Raw genomic sequence first — 18222 nt, 5'->3', positions numbered from 1 at the left:
TAAATAGAAAACTGTAGGTAAGAAAATTATGAACTTTCCTGTTTTTATGTCTCTCTCCATCCTCCACAAAAGGGGGAGGGGGAAGGTGATGGCTGCTACATGCACAGCCTACCCTATGGAAAACTTTGTATCTGGACCCTCTGGCTCCACTGAACTACCCAAATGTCATTATCAAGGCCAACGCCATCAAAACTTCCTCAGGCCACAGATCTTAGAAGAGCACCGTCATTTTTAAGTCTTCCAGCCACCCCCAATTTCCCTCATATTTAAGTCCTAGATTTTAAGTAAAACCGGTATTTCCCATAATTGAAGGAAAGAGCCCATGGCACCTAAAAAAGGTACTAAAATATGTGGAGAACAGAGATAGACGACAACCCCAAATTCCATCAAAACCACAATCCTCAAATTAAAATTTCCCATTAATCATATGCCACCATTTCCCTCGAAAGTGCTGAATGAGCTTCAAGTAACACTTGACATTTACCACCCTGTCGTGTAGTACAATTTGGCAGCACCCACCGTCCTTGTTAGAAGTCGAGGCGTGTTATTCCCACCAGAGTATGATTTGAACGGGAATATATTGAAAGAAATAAAGGGAAATAAGGAAACTTACAAGATACAGACTCTAGTCCAAATTTTATTTGCATACAAAAATATATTATAATGGGAAGAGCATATCATTGTTTCCAACTATATATAATTAATTACAAATATTTTCATAAAAGCACTTTAAATTACAGGAAAGCTGTATTTTAAGTGAAAATACAATATTAGCATGGGTGGTCTGTTCTAATATGCTGCAAGCAGGTAAACAAAGTCAGTTTCACTGCTGAAATTGCCCAGAGATGAGCCCAAAGGCTGGTTATAGGATGAGCCTGAGAATGGTCCGGTGGTGGTAGGTGAGTCTTCATTTCTGTCTCTTCGGGCAGCAAATTCTGTAGCGGATTTTACCAGATCCTCAGAGGTTTCAAGCTCTTCCATTATCATGGAAGGACCCAGAACTTCTCCTTTTTTCACATACCTGTAAATAAGACAGATAAGTTATCCACTCAAAGTTTACAATTCCTGTGCTTAACCAGATGACACCATCTCCGACAGGTATCCAAACAACAAACTTAAAGGCAGGCTTCCCCTGTAGTGTATGTCTGATTAACTGCTTTAAGTGGGCAGCCAGCTGCAATTTCCATGAAGCGGGCAGGCTTGTTAACATGGGTCTAATACAAATTGTGCGGCAGTTACAATAATCTCTGCCAAAACAGGCCTTGGTCTTTTGATGCAGGATAGTACAGCATGTAAGAAACAGGGCGATCAAATCTTCAGGTAGAGAATACACAAGGACCTCATTAAGTGTGATGGCCAAAGGAAAATAAGGTATAGTATGTAATCCCCATCTTTCCGTAATTGGTGTGGGTCTTTGGTTACAGGGTCTCCCGAGCCAATTCTCTCTTTTGGGACCCAACCCTCTAGAAGTCAGACGTCACCAAGGTCCTGGATCTAACCTGGGAAATGTCCCTGGCCCATGGGATGGAACCCTCTGGCTTGTCAGTATAATACCTGTATGGTCAGTCAGCCCATTTCTTCTCTAAAATGCCTGGTAGGCCATCACCACAGTCAAACCCCAGTCTTGCTCTAAGGACTGTGCTGCTATCTTACTCTCCACCCCTCAAACAAAATGCCGTTGCTTGCTGGTGGCCTGTGCTCGCTGTGTGAAAAGGCACACGGTCTACTTGAAAGCAAGCTAATCTTTTGAATTTCTTTGTGAGCCACTAGGGTCCTGTTTGGGAACCTAAAGAGGCATTATGATGTAACTTCCTGCCCCCAGGCAAGTTGGTAAACATTAAAGTACTTTATCAGGGGTGTCAGTTAGTTTTCTGTTTGATTTCTTAATACCAGGCATGTACTCACTTGCTAGTGTTCTGTCAAGATCAGCAATAAAATCTTCTAGCTCTTTTGTGTCACCGAGCTTGGCTGAAAAAATAAGGGTTGGAGTTCAGTTTCCCCATATCAAAGGCAGATGATGACTCCCACATTTTCCATGATTCTGTAACTCAGTTTGCATCTCTCTCTATCTTCAGAGATGTTCGTGAAGAGAGTCCTGTACCAACCCTGAGTGTCTGCTCCGATGTTTACTTACTTACAGTCAACTCAGAAACGTATTCTGAAGACTAAGCCGAAATGTTTCTTGTTTTTTTCAGTTCCTCATCCCCCACACCCCATCCCCACCCCACCAACCTGGAAGAAGAATCTCCCTTCCCAGCCTTAAAAGTCTGATGGGGGGAGAGGGGCAGCAGAGCGTGAGGGGCCAGGAAGTAAGATTAAAAGTTTTGAATTTTTGATTGTGTAGGATTTGAGTTATCAGTCAAAGATCTTTGGTAAGCATAGCCCTGTGGGGAAGGACACCCAGATCCTGTAATTCGTGCTGCCCGTCAGTCTGCACATCTGTCTGACACGTTCTTGTTCGTGCTGTCCTCTCAGGGCAACACTGCGGCCCTCAGAGTCCCTCCAGTATGAGAGGAACAAAGAGCGGTAAGGGAAGGGGACTGGAGGCACCTCTCATCCCACCCAGGGGACAGCGCGAGGTAACAAGTCCTGATTTTGTTTCCTCGCTGCCTCCCGAGACATATACTTTTTCTGTATATCTTACTCTTTTGTGTAGAGAGTTCATCATTCATGCCTTCTCTGAAATACATAACTGGATATTTATATTAATTAACCCCCGCTGGCTACAAATGGCTCATTGTTCTTCGTTAGCTTTTAAAGTCACTTTGCCAGTAGGGCTTTTTTCCCCTCTTTAATTCCTACCTCTTGAGGATCAGTAACAGATCTGGGCAGGTTTTAAACCACTTTCTGGACTGCTTTTTCTCTCTGAATTCAACAGATCCGTTACAGACGGAGGCTGGACAATGGCAGAGTCCCTAGCGACTGCTAACATTGCTATGTTGAGAAGAGAATTTTAAAAGGTCTCTTTTGGAAAAAAGAAAAAAAGGCCGGGGGGCGGGGGGGGGAATTCTGCTTTAATGCCAGAGTGAGAAAAATGATGGACTCTTCATATTTCTTTTTAACTATGTTCCATTTTTCTTGCATTCTGCAACTATTTTCAACAAGCTTAACGTTTCTTGAGGGGGAAAAAAAAAACCTCCTTTTGTTTTCAAAGGGGCACTTGTTCACGATAACAGAACATTCAGCTCTCTAGCTGGAGAGAGTTCCAAAAAATAAGAAACTGCTCATGCATCTTTAAAAACATTTTAGGTCTATTAATATCACAGGAGAGACCGGCTGGGGCTGCTATTCTGAATCATGTGAGATCATCACTTGTCTCAATAATGATGACCCCATTTAATTGCTAAACTGGTAATCTGAAAGCATTGGTTGAATAGTTAATGCAATAAAAAGAATTCTACTTTCTGAAAAGCCTAACTGCTGAGTTCTAAATTCTAGAACCAACCAGTCTGAGAAAATAGTGTCATCTGGCATAGTCTTGACAACACCACATGAGAGAAAGCAGACTCTGGAGTCCACAAGCTTTCTTTTTCCCTGTGAATTTGGTTTCCTGCCCCCTCCCTGCCCCCCACACCCGCCAACTTTCTGATTTCATTTTCAAACTGATCAAAATCCTGAGAAATAACAAATTGCACCTCACACTGTACTGTACTAAGACACTAGTGTTAGCTATTTGTTTGCACATTTGAGAAAGATTGGTGAGGAAAAGGGGGAAGGGAAAAGACAGTGAGAAGGGGAAGGGAATAGGGAAGCCAAAAACTCGGCTCCAGCTCAGAAGCTCACCTTTCCGAGGGGCAGCAGTGGGCGAGAGAAGGGCTGGGGTGGAGTCTGTTGGAGAATTCAGTTTTTCATCACTGAAGCTGAAGCTGTTTCTATAAAGTGAATCTGCACCTTTCGGAAAGAAAAGGAAACTCATGAGGAATGGTTTTCTATAGCCTATTGATGAGCAACAGCTCACCTCGAAAAAGAGCAAAAGGTATAAATCCATAGTGAAAAACAAGGAAAAAAAGAAAACAGGTTGAATTCCAGATTTTATATTTACGCCCCAAAAGGATTTGAGGCAGGGAGTGTGCCTGTGTGTGCGTGAGTGTATGTCTCCAATCGGGCACACAGAGGGCCCTGGCTCCCCTGAAAAAGGCAGGGTGCGATGGGGTCACATGAACAGACCCTCTCTCTGCAACACACAGGGGCCCAGTGCCCAGGTGTCTGGCTGAGCAGGGTTGGGGACAGCAGGGGTTGGCACCTTAGCCATAAGGAATCATCTTTCCTAAAAAATGTCCTTTCTGCTCTCTGAAGCCCCTAACATACAAACATAAGGTTGGATCCCATGACTTAATGAACCTCCTTGCCTGGTCAAGCATCTTTGTCATGGTTTTCCTGAGAGGCTACACTCTGGGAATAAGCTAGAGGGGCAAAGATAAAGATTTCCTGTGCTGCAGCTTGTCTGTCACAGACACTTGGAGCGATTTCATGGTCCCTCTATTGTCATACCCCCAAAGACCAGAGCGTCAGCAAGCCAAGGTCCCAAGAAGCAGGGCTGCATGGGGAATCAAGGGAACTGCTCAGCTACTTGGATGCTCTTGAACAAGACAGTACCTCCGGGCCTCAGCTTATCCACCAGTAAAATGGGGAGGTAGACTAAATAATCCTTAACATCCCTCCCCGGTCCTGAGATTCTATTTCTCTAAGTCCTGCCACAGGAGAGGAAACCAACCCACAGCCAGCCCAGCCATGTGGCTGTGACACGGAATGGAGCTGCTGGCTGCGCTGTACCAACTCAAAGGGCTCAGAGGCACAGCCGGCAGCGGAAGCAGGATGTGGCCACTGAGGTCACAAAGGAACAGTCTTCCTGATTAAAACAAAACACAAAGGCAGCTACGGTAGCAGAGGTGAGCTCTGGAGAGGATCTTCAGGTGGAGAGGACAGGGGCGTCCTGGGGGCCTGGCCAGCCCCCACTCCTCCTTGAGAATCGCTCACTTCATCCCACTACCTCCAGCCCAAGAGGAGGAGGCAAAAACATCCTTCTTTGGTCTCCTTAACTCAAAATGAACATGACTAAGTTACAAAAGATATGCCCAGGATAAAAGAATACGAGGCCTTTAGCACATTCTCTTTGGCTCTGAGGGACACCCAAGAGCATCACCCCCATATCTGGCCCAGAGTGCCGAACCCAGAGGCCCACTGGCCCACATCTCGGTGACCACACCTCTGTCTCTATCTCCCAGAAACAGATGGCCCTGGAGAGCCGGGGTCTCCTCCCATCCTGCACCACAGGCCCTGTCCTGACTTTGAACTTCATGTCTATTCTGCCCCAACTCTCCAGGATTTTATATCCACATTCACACACACACACACACACACACACACACACACGCACGCGTGTGCGTGCGCGCGTGCGTGCTCATGTTCCAGCTCATTGCTACACCTGGATGCCTCTCTCTTTCCAGGAGTTTCTGCAGACAATCTGGGCCAGACTTGACTCCAGGCTCCAAAATGTTCAACCATCAAAAGGAAATGAACCCCGAGCATCCTAGAGCCAAACACACCCACAGTTTAGTTCCACCCTATGGTAATAGTCTACACATGTTGTTCACGGAAACGACGAAAAGGACAATGTAAGAGCCCCAGCAAAGCTGCCACCATAAAGACGTGTGGGACAAGATGTCACACGGAAGCTGTGTGACTGTGCAAACTACTTCAGCCTTAGTTTCTTCTTTTGCAAAAGGAGAATCATAACTTAGGCACTCCATGTATGATCCCTCTGGTTTTCATGACTTTATTCTAAAGTTCCCGGCACAGTGGAAGACGGCATGCCCAGGAGAGGAGAGGTCACCACAGAGAGCCATACAAATCAAGATTCTGGGCCCAGGCTTCCTCCTCTTCTTCAGAGAGTAGCAAAATTCGCAAGAGAAGTGTATCTTCAGAGGAATCCTAGAACAAGCTTCTCAAGAACAAACACAAGAGTACTCCAAGCTCCAGACCTCTGTTTACCCTTCATCCAATCAAATTTCATTCCACAGACTTTATGAAGCCCCTGCCGTGAAAAAGATCTCGTGCTAGGTAGACACCGTGAGAAATTAAAAGGTAAGCAAAGCCTGACTTCCCATCTTTTCACTCCCCTAGAATTCTACTCCTTGCAAAATAACAGCCAGTTAGTCTGATAAAATGACAGCGATGTGTTGCTGGCTGATAGCATGTTATGATTGCCGCACCCCAATATCAGGTGCTGTATTAACAGGGGCTCAAGGAACACATAAGAGTGATGGTTTGGGGAACGTTGGCAGGTGGCAAGACTAGATATTTTAGGGCCTTACAACATCTACTTCAGTCAGCTCTAATGGCCATCTCACAAGCAACTCAAAGCCCCATGAGAAACGTCCTTGGCAAGTCACCTTGGAAGCCAGGAAACTCAAATTCAGAGATCAACTCTTCCAAGGCACCGTCAAAAAAAATGTAAGCATATTAAACAAACAAATATCTAACTTTAGAAGCGCCGACAGAGCTTAAGAAACTCAGCTAGAAAAACAGGCTTGTTTAAAAGGTAGACGTGCTTTCTTGGTTTGGGGGTAGGGAGAAAGGTAATTTAGGGTTAGCACACCAACGTTTGCTAGTCCAGAGGGAAGTAAAACCACAGACAGTGAACCTTGCCCAGAGCTCCTGTAAATATAGCACAATCCCACACGTAGAAGGCAAGCAAACTATAGTAATCAACTGAGAAAAAGAAAGCCTTGGGCCTGTTTCCTTTTTGCCACAGGGAAGGGGGGGGAATGGATGGCCTCATCAAAATTTAAATTCTGACAGCCTCATTACATTAAAACTGGGATAGAATAAGACAGTGTCCCTTTCTCAGTTTCACACTGTAGCCCTAGCTTCCCCTCTGGGACTGCTGGGTCTCTCTAGACACCTCTCTAGGCGGCCATCAGAATGAGACCTGTCATGCGCCTGGAATGCCTAACACAGTATCAGAGCAAGCTGGGGGCTCCTAACCCCTCCCACTCTGACGGCTTGTACAAGTTCAGGTTCTACTCTCAGTGGTTCCTATGCCAGAGCAGCCAACACGCTACCTGTCGTGCTGACACCCAGGGATCCATAAGGTCCCCTCTCCTAGGGCCAAGCTGGAATGGTCGAGGTAAAGATATACAGACATTCTAGGTCTTGCATATGTTAAAGAGGCCAGTCTCTCATCCCCCCAAATGGCCCGAAGTTTCATAATGGCCCTCACATCCACAGTAGACCTCAGGCCTTCAACCCATTTGTGTAGCTACGGTTTTGAAAACACTGAGAAAATAGTATATTTTAAAAAAAACAAGTTTACACCAAAGATGTTCACAATTCCAGAAGCATTTCCGAGGATCAAGTTTGAAAGGCAACGCCCTTTTACTGCTGAAGTCACAACTACTCCCGCTGAGGTTACCTGAGGGAACCCAAGTCGGGAAGAGGAATGGGCCTATCTTGATCATGCCCATTTGAATGCCACCCCGCATGCAAAATTATCTTGCAATTGTTATTTTGGTCCTCTGCATGTCTTAGTGAGAACAGGAAGGGTTATTTCCTTATTAAATATCCATTCTCCTAGCTTACCCAAGTAACTGACTTCTTCGGGGGGAAGAAGAAATGTATATTTTTCTCCTTTGGATGCACGCAACCTAATTTTTTTGTTCATGAGGAAAGGAAGGGTTCTTCAAAAAACAGGTAAGCCTGCAGTGCATACCTCCTAAGAGCAATGCAGTGAAAACCAGGAGAACCTTGGTGCAGAGTTTCATACATTACATTTTCATGCATGACTGGCCCAAATATGTCTGGTCTATGTGATCTAGCATGGTATACGCATTTTATTTTGTTTTTATTAAATTTATTGGGGTCACATTGGTTAATAAAATTATATAGGTTTCAAGCATACAATTGTATAATACATCATCTGTATATTGCACTGTGTTCAGCACCCAAAATCAAATCTCAGTATAAGCATTTTCATGTTTTCTTGAAAGCATGAAACAGAACAAATATTTTCTTCCTAATCATGAGCTCACGGATGCTTGTAACTGCACCATTAAATAGCATCCTTTCAATTTTACTGCTAGAGAAACTGAGGCCCACTCATTACCCAGGGCCCTAATGAGGCTCAGCCTGGGCTCGAATGACCCGGCAAGTTGACCGCCACATTGAAGAAACCCTTCAAACACACCCACCATTGATAAACAGGCACGCGATCTGGGTCCAACGGAACTTCAAGTCTATTCCTGAGGCCCCAGCTCCCATTCCAGCCAACCATCCAGGTGACAGAGCAAGGCCTTCGAGAGAGAGCCCACATGGTGCTATTAGTTTATCAGAAAAATGGAGATAACAGCGCCTGCCTTATCGGACTGTGGTAGGGAGCATGTGAGATATGATGTTTAAAGCACAGCTAAGAGGTCATTAAGAGCAAGAGCAATTAAATAATATGAGTAGTCATAGCAAGGGCTTGGCTCTCGTTGTCATTACCCTGGTGTGTCTCCCTTTTGCTGGCCTCAATTCGGTAGGATCAACCTCTCTCAGACATTTTCTTCCACAGAAAAGTATTACACAGACAGATGAATGTAACAAATGTGTCTGTGCTCGATTCTTGGCGGCAAGGATGATACACATATTATGCTTCCTTAAGAAACGACTACTTAGATACACACCACTTCTGCCAAGACAATTTCTAAGCTGCCTGATGGGGGACAAAGTACACATTTATAGAACAGACTGATGTCATCGGAGCCTTCTTTAGACCTTCTCCATTACTTCTTGAACCATCGAACTAAGGATCAAACGGTTTACAACAAAAGCAGAAAGCAAAATTACACACACATATCCTAAGAAAAACTACAGACAATTCCAAATATCCCCCCGAAATCATTAAGAATGTGTTTCGAGTATCTTCTCTTTGAGGCCCCTGAGAACTGATCCCAGATCTGAAATCCTACCCAGAGGGAGCTGCAATCGCCCCAGCTCAGACCCTATTCTAGCCAAACGCAGCTGTGGTTTAGAAAGGAACTGTTCTTTGCAATACAGCAGCACTGGACAGGCCGTCCCAGCTTTCTTTCCTGTGGGGGAAGGAATTTGTCCCTGATGAATAGCTTGCTCCATGCCCCTGGAGAAGGAGACATATTTCAGTTTGGTCACAGATAGTGAGACAAATTTAAAAAACTTATTTAGACTTCCCTTTGAAATTGAAAATAAGTGGTCTGGTCATTAGCAGCAAAATCCAAAGATACAAAACCAAAAATTAACAGCACACTATTCCATTCCCTTCCACCTCAAAGCTGCAATTAGATCTAACCCTTGGGCAAGGCTGCCAAAAAAAGTCAAGCTGGAACTCAGGTTTCTGACTCAAACCCTGCAGAGGGTAGCGAGTGCCCTTTATCCCTTTTCAGGAGGACAGCTCAGGTGTAAGTCTAGGACTGAATCTTTGCCCTGGAACAAGGAAGAGCTTCAGATTTCAAAAGAAGAGAATCACAAGGAAAGGTCATTGTTTTTGCTTCCAGAGTGGAAGGCAGCAAAGGGAGTGAGTTCATGCTTGTAACCCACCTAGGGAGGGAAGTCTCAAGAATAACCCAGAACTAATTTCAACTTCACTTTGGGAAACCAATAAGCCATCCACAAGGTGAAAACCAACACTCACATAACACTGAAAAGTCACTAAATTTGGTGTCTGACACCTAAACAGATATCCATGATCCTTACAGGACATTTGAGTTCCTGGAAAAGGCTGTCTCTTTTCTGAGGTTGTTTAGGACAGAGAGACCCTGGAAATCACCAGCAAGCATCTCAGTACCCATCTGCTGCCTGGCTCCCGGTCCAGTCTGAGTGGGGAGTCAAAGCCACCACGCTCCCTGTTGGACCTGCCTGGAGGAAGAGGTACACTTCCTAAAGTACTTGACGTCCACAGTGCCTGGGATTCTTTCAAAACGGTACGCAATGGAGCAAGCAGCAAGTCTGGGAGCGCAGGGCCAAAAAAAAAAAGTGCAAGAGGTTATTTCAAAAATCCCAAGAACAGCAGCTCATGAAACCTTTCCTGGTTTCACAAATGTTTCCCTATTGTGCCCTCTTGTGTCCCCTCATCCCCATTCCCGTGGCACTTGCTCCACATCCTCTGAAAAGTTACTGCTGAAAGGGAAGAAAAGGGGGAAAGGAGAGGGGACAGGGATCTGTGGAAAGGCCTGGCTTGGGTGGCAGGAGGAAGTCCTGTCTGAATGAGGAGGGACAAGCTACTTAAACCCTCCTGCCTCCTAACACCTGCAGGCGGCAGGTAGACCAGAGGCCCTCAAGAGCCTTCGCATGATCGTCCCCATTCCCCAAAGTCCCATCTTGTCCCCGCTGGGCCTCCTGCCTGGAGAGACTCAAGGCCCCCACCCCTCGGTTTACATATTCGCAAAGGAGATCCCAGCCCAGAGGGCTCGTCAGTGGCCGGGTACCGGGGTCCCCAGGGCCCCGGGCACCTTCCCTGGTGGGGCCGCACTTACTCTCGGAGTCGCTGAAGCCGCTGCTGTCACTAACACTCGTGCTGCTGCGCCGCTTCATGCGCTCCAGGTGCTCCTCGTAGTGGAAGTGGCGCTCGTGGAAGGGCGACGCGAAGTCAGCCAGCACCGCGTCAAACTCGCACAGCGCGTCGGTCAAGTCCCCGGGGGCCGCGGAGTCCAAGGCCGGGGCTGGGGACAGGGACCGTGAACTCAGGTGATGGGGGCGGGGCGCCACCGCGTCCCGCCTGGAGGGGGCAGCCACCATTCCTGAGGCTAACTACCACTCGCTGCGCGCGTGCCCAGCGACAGCCACGCGGTGGCTGCATGTTGCCCCTTATCTTTTCAGACTCTCAACCACCCCCTGGAGCGAGGTCTATCTTCAAGCCCATTTGAGATAAAGAAACTGAGCTTCGCTTGAAGTTGCGAAGGCCAAAGGTCATCCTGCTAATCCACGCAGTGGAACTCTTTCCCACGCGCTGTCGGGTACTTGTTCCCACGCTTGCTCCCCCAAGGGCCCCTGCGAACCGACTGGCGGTGGGAAGACTGAGTCAGAATGTGCCCATTAAGTGTCAGTTCGGATCTCCAGCCCCGCGTGGGAAGGGAGGCTGCACCCTCCAGGGGCAGGGTCCCACCGGTGAGAATGGAGGGAGAGGTTGGGTATAAAAGGACAACACGGCATTGCCATTCTTTCGCCCCCCCCCCCCCACTTATGGAGCCAGAGCTTTACCGGGACCCCTACTCACCTGCGGCCGCGGCGGCCGCGGGGCTGCTTTGCGCCGCGGGCGGCTTCATGAGTGGGCTCGGCCCCGCGTGCGTGGCAGAGGGTCCTGCGAGGTGCTGGCCCAGGGACCGTGTGAACGCTTGCGCTGAGGCTGGGATGCTCTGTCTGGGGTTCACTCTCCCGCCCGCGTGCTCCCACTCTGCCAGTCGCCTTCCCCAAGCCGCGCTCCACCGTGTGGCTTCCAGCACGGTCCGCACGCCCGCTCTTTCACCAGCTACCGCCACCCGAGCCCAGCTGTCTTATAGCCGCAGGCGGAGGCGGGACGGGGCGGGGCCGGGGGACGGTCCCAGCCGCTGTCCGGGGACGTCCCTGTCCCCCAGGCACCGCCCTCGCCACGCGCCCGCCGGGGAACCGCAGTGACGAGAAGTGGCCGGAGCCCAGGTTACAGCCCCAAATATTTATGCGCCGCTTTACCCGCGCGCCCTGACAACCCGACCCACGAAAGTGTTTTTGGCGTCACCAGGGCCCCAAAGAATTTACGAGTGGGCGGCAGCTCCGCTGCTTCCCGCCCTGTGCCCTTAACCATTCGAGCCTCAGTTTCTCATCTGGGAAGTGGAAATGCTGAGCATGCCAAGTTCTCTGCGAAGAATCAAGGAGACAAAGCGGTCGGATGCCCAGAGAGAATCCTGCGCGTCCCCACCCCACTTCCCCGAGGGACTTAAGGGCTGCGGGGGGACAGACAAGAAAGGGTGGAGGGCGAGAGGGACAGAAGTCGGCGAAGTCCACGTGTTTGGGAACCTTAATCGCTCCCACCCAGAGCCCGGGGTCTGACTCCAGTCCTGCGTTCCCTTCAGCCTCCACTTGACGCGAGGAGCTTGTTCGGAAAGAAACGACTGCGTGGGTGCAAAGCGGGCCGGGCGCCTCTCTGCGTCTACACTGCGGAACCACCCTGCCCGGCCGCCGGGCGGGGGACCAGTCGTGGCCGTGAACGACTGCCCTTGTGCTGCCCGACGCAGTAGCCAGTCGCCACGGTTACTATTTAAATGTAAAGCAATTAAAATAGAATAAAATGAAACGTTTAGTTCCTCAGTCGCACTAGATACGTATCGAGTGCTCAGCAGCCATCGTCGCTGAAAGTCCCATCGGACAATCCTGCCAAAGTCTCCCACTCACAAAACCGGCCTCCGAGGGAAGCCAGACATCTGACCCCCGTTATCAATGAGCTCCGAGGTCGGGTGTTGGCATGCACCATTTTCAGCCCCACAGCAGCCCTGCGAGGTGGAATTACTGCTTGTTTTACAGGTGAGAACACTGAGGCAGAGACGTTAAGTAGCCCGCCGGTCAAGCAGTGATGGAAAGGCAGGCAGGTCTGTCTGGCTTCACCACACCCTCCCTTCCGCACAGTGTAAGGTGGAGCACTGAGCCCACAGGAGGAAAAGGCTCCAAATGAGGGAGCAGATAACCCTGGTCCTTGAAGAAATAAGGCAAGGCATGTGCATGTTTCGTTGTATCTCGTTTCTTCTTTTTCCCACCTCCCCTTTTAAATCCTGTTCCTCTCTTTCCCTTCTTCATGCTCTTTGTCTCGCCCTGCTACCCACTGCTGAGGCCCCAGGCAAGTGGAGCAGCAACCGTTCCGGGAGTGGAGGCCAAGGAGGTGCCTTCCAAACGCAGCTCTCCCTCCTTAGCCAGGTTGGGGTGTGTGGGGGGGTGGACACCCCACCCCAGCTCTTGCATGATGGCTAAAGAAACAGCCAAGCTGATCTTCAAAAGAGCCTACAAAACAGCCCCATGTCAGTTTACTGAGACAGTGACAATGAAGATACCCTGAGCTCCTCCAGGAGAGGTGGGTTGGTTTTTATCTGCATCTCATTGTAGGGGAACCACCCAGGCGCTGGGGACATGACTGGGCAAGGGGCCCCCACTCAATGCGTCACCTCTTCTAGGATGGGTGTGGAGGACTACAGCTCTCTCCCTCTTTCCTAATTACAATTATAATTTTAATATACAAGAAAATACTGAGAATTAAGTAATAGCACTCTAGAACCCACCACTGAGCATGACCACATGTTAACATTTTGCTATTTTTGCTTCAGATATTTTTTTAGGTATAACTTACATACAATAAAGTACACAAATCCTGACTATACAATTTGGTAAATGTTTACCTGTGTATACACCAGTGTTAAATTACCCTCCAGATGTTTTATCATCACCCCAGAAGGGTCCCTATGCCATTTTCCAGTCAATAGCACCCCATAGGTAACCCCTATGGTAACTCGTATTCTGAATTCTGTCACCAAGAATTAGTTTTGCCGATTCTAAAACCCCTTAAACAACATCATACTGTATGCATTCTCTTCTATGTGGCTTCTCTTGCTCAACATATTGTCGGTGAGAATCATCCGTGCTGTCGCAGTCTCAATTCATCCTCCTACCTGTGAGTATGTAAGTTGTTATTTTGTGGTTGTTCATTGTGGTGGTTGTTGCTGGTGCTGTTGTTGCTGGAAATAGTGCTGCAATGAATAATCTTAACCTGCATCCTTGGGTACGTAGTTAAGGGTCTCCAGGATATACTCGTATTCACACATCTAGAAGTGGAATAACCAAATTGGTTTGATTATCTCTAGTCATTGGCTAATATGAACATCTTATGTATTTCTTTCGGTGCATATACACACTCAGTTCTCCTGGGTTTGTACCTAGGATGGGGATTTCAGAATCACAGGATAGGCATATGCTTAGCTTTTGAAGATGCCATTTTCCAAAGCGGTTGAATGAATCTACACTCCCAGCAACGTATAAGAATTCCAGTTGCTCCATATTCATGTCAACATATGATCTTGTTAGACTTGTTCATTTTAGCCATTCTGGTGAATATATACTGGTATCTGACTGCAGTTTATTCTTCTTCTTCTTGTGGCTTTAATTTACATTTTCTTAATAAGTAATTACATTGTCCACCTTGTCATATGCTTCAAATATTTCTTAGTAAGAGAAATAGAACAACAGAGATAAAGTTGAAATCCCCTTTTTCGTCCTTCCCAGCCCAATCTCCCTTCTGCCTTCCTCTGAGACAGTCATTACCATGAATTTGGTATGTACCCTCCTAGTCCACGTTTTTGTACCTAAACTATACTTATATGTTTACGTAAACATGTACAGTACTGCTTTATGTGTTTTTTAAGTTCACATAACTATTTTCATGCTGAAATGCTTTGTTTCCACTCATTGTTTTCACATATGTCGATACACACAGATCTACTTTATTCATTTTCTCTGCCAAATATAGTTCTGTTGAATGAAAGCACACAATTTATTTGTCCACTCTTCAGTTGGTGGACACTTGGGTCATTTCCAGTTTTTCTCTATCACAAATAGTATTACAGTTAATATGCTCTTACCCATCTCTTAGTACACATGTGTGATTCCAGTTCTGTGTTCATCTTGATTCCATCCCCAGGACCAGACAAAAGTCAAAGGTTAAACCGTTAGTCCCTTGAGCCTTCTGACTGGCTTCTGGTTTCTATTCAAGGGCCTCCTATGGTCCACAGGCACCTGACCACAGTGATAAAGTTGATAAGTGCCCTCACTGTGCAGGTGTAAGCTTGTCCCTTGCTGAGGAGGGGAGAGAAGCTGTGTTTTCCACCAGCACTGAACCTAAATTAATCATGACAGCCTTACATTGGGATTTATACACATTTCAGTTTCCAGCAGGTCATTCAGTCACACAGGTCTCGTTCCAGAAAAAGAATTGAGGTAACTTATAATTTTGAAACAAGACAATCACAGCTTCTTACATTTTAAAAAACCAGTCCCTTATCTTAATTGTAAGCAGGCATTTTCCCGCCAAATCACATCGTAACGCGGGGCTTTTTTGACATTTTCTCGCCAAAATTAGACTTTCCGTAAAATATTCATATCTTTCAATCTATTTGATATTTTTCTATGAAACGTTCAGTGTTTTAGTTTAAAAAGAGGTCTCTATTTATTTACTTTGCAAAATTTTTGCCGGTTCCAACTAGAGGCGATATGACGAGTTTACTCGTTTCCCACAAAAAATGTGTTAATTGGCATCTCTTCCCACTGTACACTGTTGATCACTCTCTCCTTAAAATATTCCTGACTATCCATCTAACTTCTTCTTCTCAGGGCCATTGAATCCTCACCTGGATAATTAAACTCAGAAGTGCCCTGCAGTCTTTCCTTGGCGTGTTCTTCTCTGTGTTCTTGCAAGATCATCTCATCCCCCCTCAAGATTATAACTAATGTTTATAAGATTTCAAATATTTATTTCCAGACCTGATTTTCCCCCCTTAATTCTCTTGTAGATTTTCCCCTCTCTTAATTTACCTATAAGACTCTTAGTCTTCCTCTACAGACACTCTGGAAGAAACTTCTAGTTTTTTTCTAATATCAGTGCTCCCCTTCTTATTTCATAATAGGTAGGTGCATGGATTCTTGAAATAAAGATTATATTTCCCAGCCTCCTTTGCAGATAGGAGTGGTCATGTGACTAAATTCTGGACAGCAAGCTTTGAGCAGAGGTATCATACACAAACTTCTCGAATGTATCCTTAAGAGAAGGGGGCAGGCACCATTACTCTTGTTTCTTTTTGATGGATGGAAGGCAGACATGAAGCTAGATTTCACACCATGGGGTGGAAGCCATGCACTGAAGATGACAGCAAAAGGATAGAAGAATCCCACCATACCAACAAACTCTGGAATAACAACACCTACATGAGGGAAAAATAAAATAAAATGTCCATCTTGTGTAAGCCACTATTTGGGGGGTTTCTGACCCTTACAATTGAGCTAATCCTAATACCCCATACCTCACGTAAATCTCACCATGAAACTCTCAGCTCGGGACTTGTAAATTTAAGAGACAGTCATTCCTTATTGCCTAAGCACATTTGAGTTGTTTCAGAGACTGACTTTTCTAGAGCTGCCATAGCAAGGTACCACAAACTAGGTAGTTAAAACAACAGAAATGTATTCTCTCACATTTCTGGAGGCCAGAAGTCCAAAATCCAACTGTGGGTAGGGTTGGTTCTTTCTGAAGGCTGGGAGGGACGATCTGTTCCATGCCTTGCTCTTAGCTCCTGGTGGTTTGCTGGCAATATTTAGCACCCCTTGGTGGGTAGACACATCACCCTGATCTCTTTCTTCATCTTCATGTAGTCTTTCCCCTGCGTGTCTTTGTCGTGTCTCTTCCCACCTTCTTATAAGGACATCAGTCATGTCAGGTTAGGGCCACTCTAATTCAGTATGATCTCATCTTAATTTGCCTACATCTACAAAGACCCGATTTGCAAATAAGGTCACATTTACAGGTACCAAGAGTTAGGAGATTGCATTCAACCTACAACAGTGACATAAACCCAAAATTGACCTATAATAGCCAAAATCATCTTAAGGAAGAAGAATAAAATTACACTACCTGATTTCAAGACTTCCTATAAAGTTGCAGTTATTGATACAGTGTGGTATTAGCCAAGGATTAGCAAACAGAACAGACTCCAGAAATAGATAAACACATATTTGATTAATTGATTTATGAGACAGGTGTCAATGAAATTCAATGAGGAAATAAAAGTCTCTTTGATAAGTGGTACTGGATTAACAACCTGTACAAAAAAAAAAAAAATGTACTATAACACCTACTGTGCGCTCTACACAAAAATTAATTTGAGCTGGGTCAAAAACATAAACATAAAAAGCAAAAACTACAGAGTTTCCAGAAGAAAACATGGGAGAATATCCTCATGACTTTGATGTAGGGAAAGAGTTGTTAGTTGGAAACAAAAGGCATGCACTAACCACTTTTTAAAAATTGAGAAACCAGACTTCATCAAAATGTAAAACTTTTGTTCATGAAATATACCATTACAAAAAGAAAAAGGCAAGCCATGGATTGAAAGAAAATATTGCAGTCCTTACATCTGCCAAATAATTTGTTTTTAGAACATAGGAAGACCATCTACAAACTAATAATAAAAAGACAAGCAACCTAGTAGAAACAAAACATGGTCAAAACCCTTGAACCCCAGAAGAGACGATATATGAATGACCAATAAACACATAGAAGGTCAAACATTCAATTAACCTGTGATCTAGTAATTCTCCTACATTTTTCCCAATGAGAAATACGAAACAATATAAAAATGAATTTTTGTTCACAATAGCCAAACACTGGTAACAAACCAAATGCCCTTTAACAAAAATTGGACATGAAACTGTGATGTATTTATACGCCATAATACTGTGCAAGAGTAGAAAGAACAAACTACTGACACACACAACAACATGGATGAATCTTAGAAATATGTTTGCAAGCGTGCTGTGGTAGGCAGAATAACAGCCCCTCAAAGATGTCCACGTTCAAATTTCCATAAAAACATGGCAAAGGGGCCTTTGTATGATGAAGGTTATGCATCTTGAGATGGGGAGAGAATTCTGGGTTACATGAACCTTAAAAGCAGAGAACGTTTCCTGGCTGAAGGAGAGGTGACTATGGAAGAATGGTCAGGGATGAACCATCACTGGCTTTGAAGGTGGAGGAAGAGGTCACAAGCCAAGGAATACAGGTAGTCTCTAGAAGATGAAAAGAGGCAAGGAAAGAGATTTTCCCCTAAAGACTCTAGAAAGAAACCCAGCTCTCCCAACACCTTGACTTTGGCCCACTGAGAACACCAGTGAGACTCTGAAAAACGCACCTTTTTTTCAATAATTGCCCAAAATCTGAAAACAACCAAGATGTCCTTCAGTAGGTCAACGGATAAATGAATTGTGGTCCATCCAGACAATGGAATACTATTCAGTGCTAGAAAGAAATAAGCTATCAAGTCATGATAAAACATGAAGGAAACTTAAACACATATGAAAGAAGCCAGTCTGAGTAGGCAGCATCCTGGATGATTCCAGCTCTGTGACATTCTGGAAAAGGCAAAACTATGGCATAAAAAGGTCAGTGCTTGCCAGGAATTAGGAGAGGGATGAATAAGTGGAGCACAG

The 18222-nt window shown here is 45.8% G+C and overlaps 1 protein-coding gene across 1 annotated transcript; it reads right to left on the bottom strand.

Moving 5' to 3' along the window:
* Positions 1–624: 624 nt before the first annotated feature.
* On the bottom strand, positions 625–11491 carry RGCC (regulator of cell cycle). The gene is made up of 5 exons (XM_019715481.3): positions 11228–11491; positions 10488–10673; positions 3784–3891; positions 1906–1968; positions 625–1021 (listed from the first exon to the last, which is right to left on the bottom strand). Exons 1-5 carry the CDS (start codon positions 11274–11276, stop codon positions 1014–1016), a joined length of 414 nt encoding a protein of 137 aa, XP_019571040.3. The 5' UTR covers positions 11277–11491; the 3' UTR covers positions 625–1013.
* Between the last annotated feature and the right edge of the window lie 6731 nt (positions 11492–18222).

This window comes from Rhinolophus sinicus, chromosome 16 (genome assembly GCF_057876585.1).
Source record: "Rhinolophus sinicus isolate RSI-liver-muscle chromosome 16, RSI-T2T, whole genome shotgun sequence".
NCBI lineage: Eukaryota > Metazoa > Chordata > Mammalia > Chiroptera > Rhinolophidae > Rhinolophus > Rhinolophus sinicus.
The sequence above is the reverse complement of the archived record's forward strand: the minus strand, read 5'-3'. Positions and strand labels throughout refer to the sequence as shown.

Excerpts from the sequence above, each read along its gene's own strand:
- RGCC (XM_019715481.3), bottom strand. The coding sequence starts at position 11,276 with ATGAAGCCGCCCGCGGCGCAAAGCAGCCCCGCGGCCGCCGCGGCCGCA. Across the intron at positions 10,674-11,227 it reads CGCGGCCGCCGCGGCCGCAG|CCCCGGCCTTGGACTCCGCG; the intron begins GTGAGTAGGGGT and ends CCCTGTCCCCAG. Across the intron at positions 1,969-3,783 it reads CACTGCTGCCCCTCGGAAAG|CCAAGCTCGGTGACACAAAA; the intron begins GTGAGCTTCTGA and ends TTATTTTTTCAG.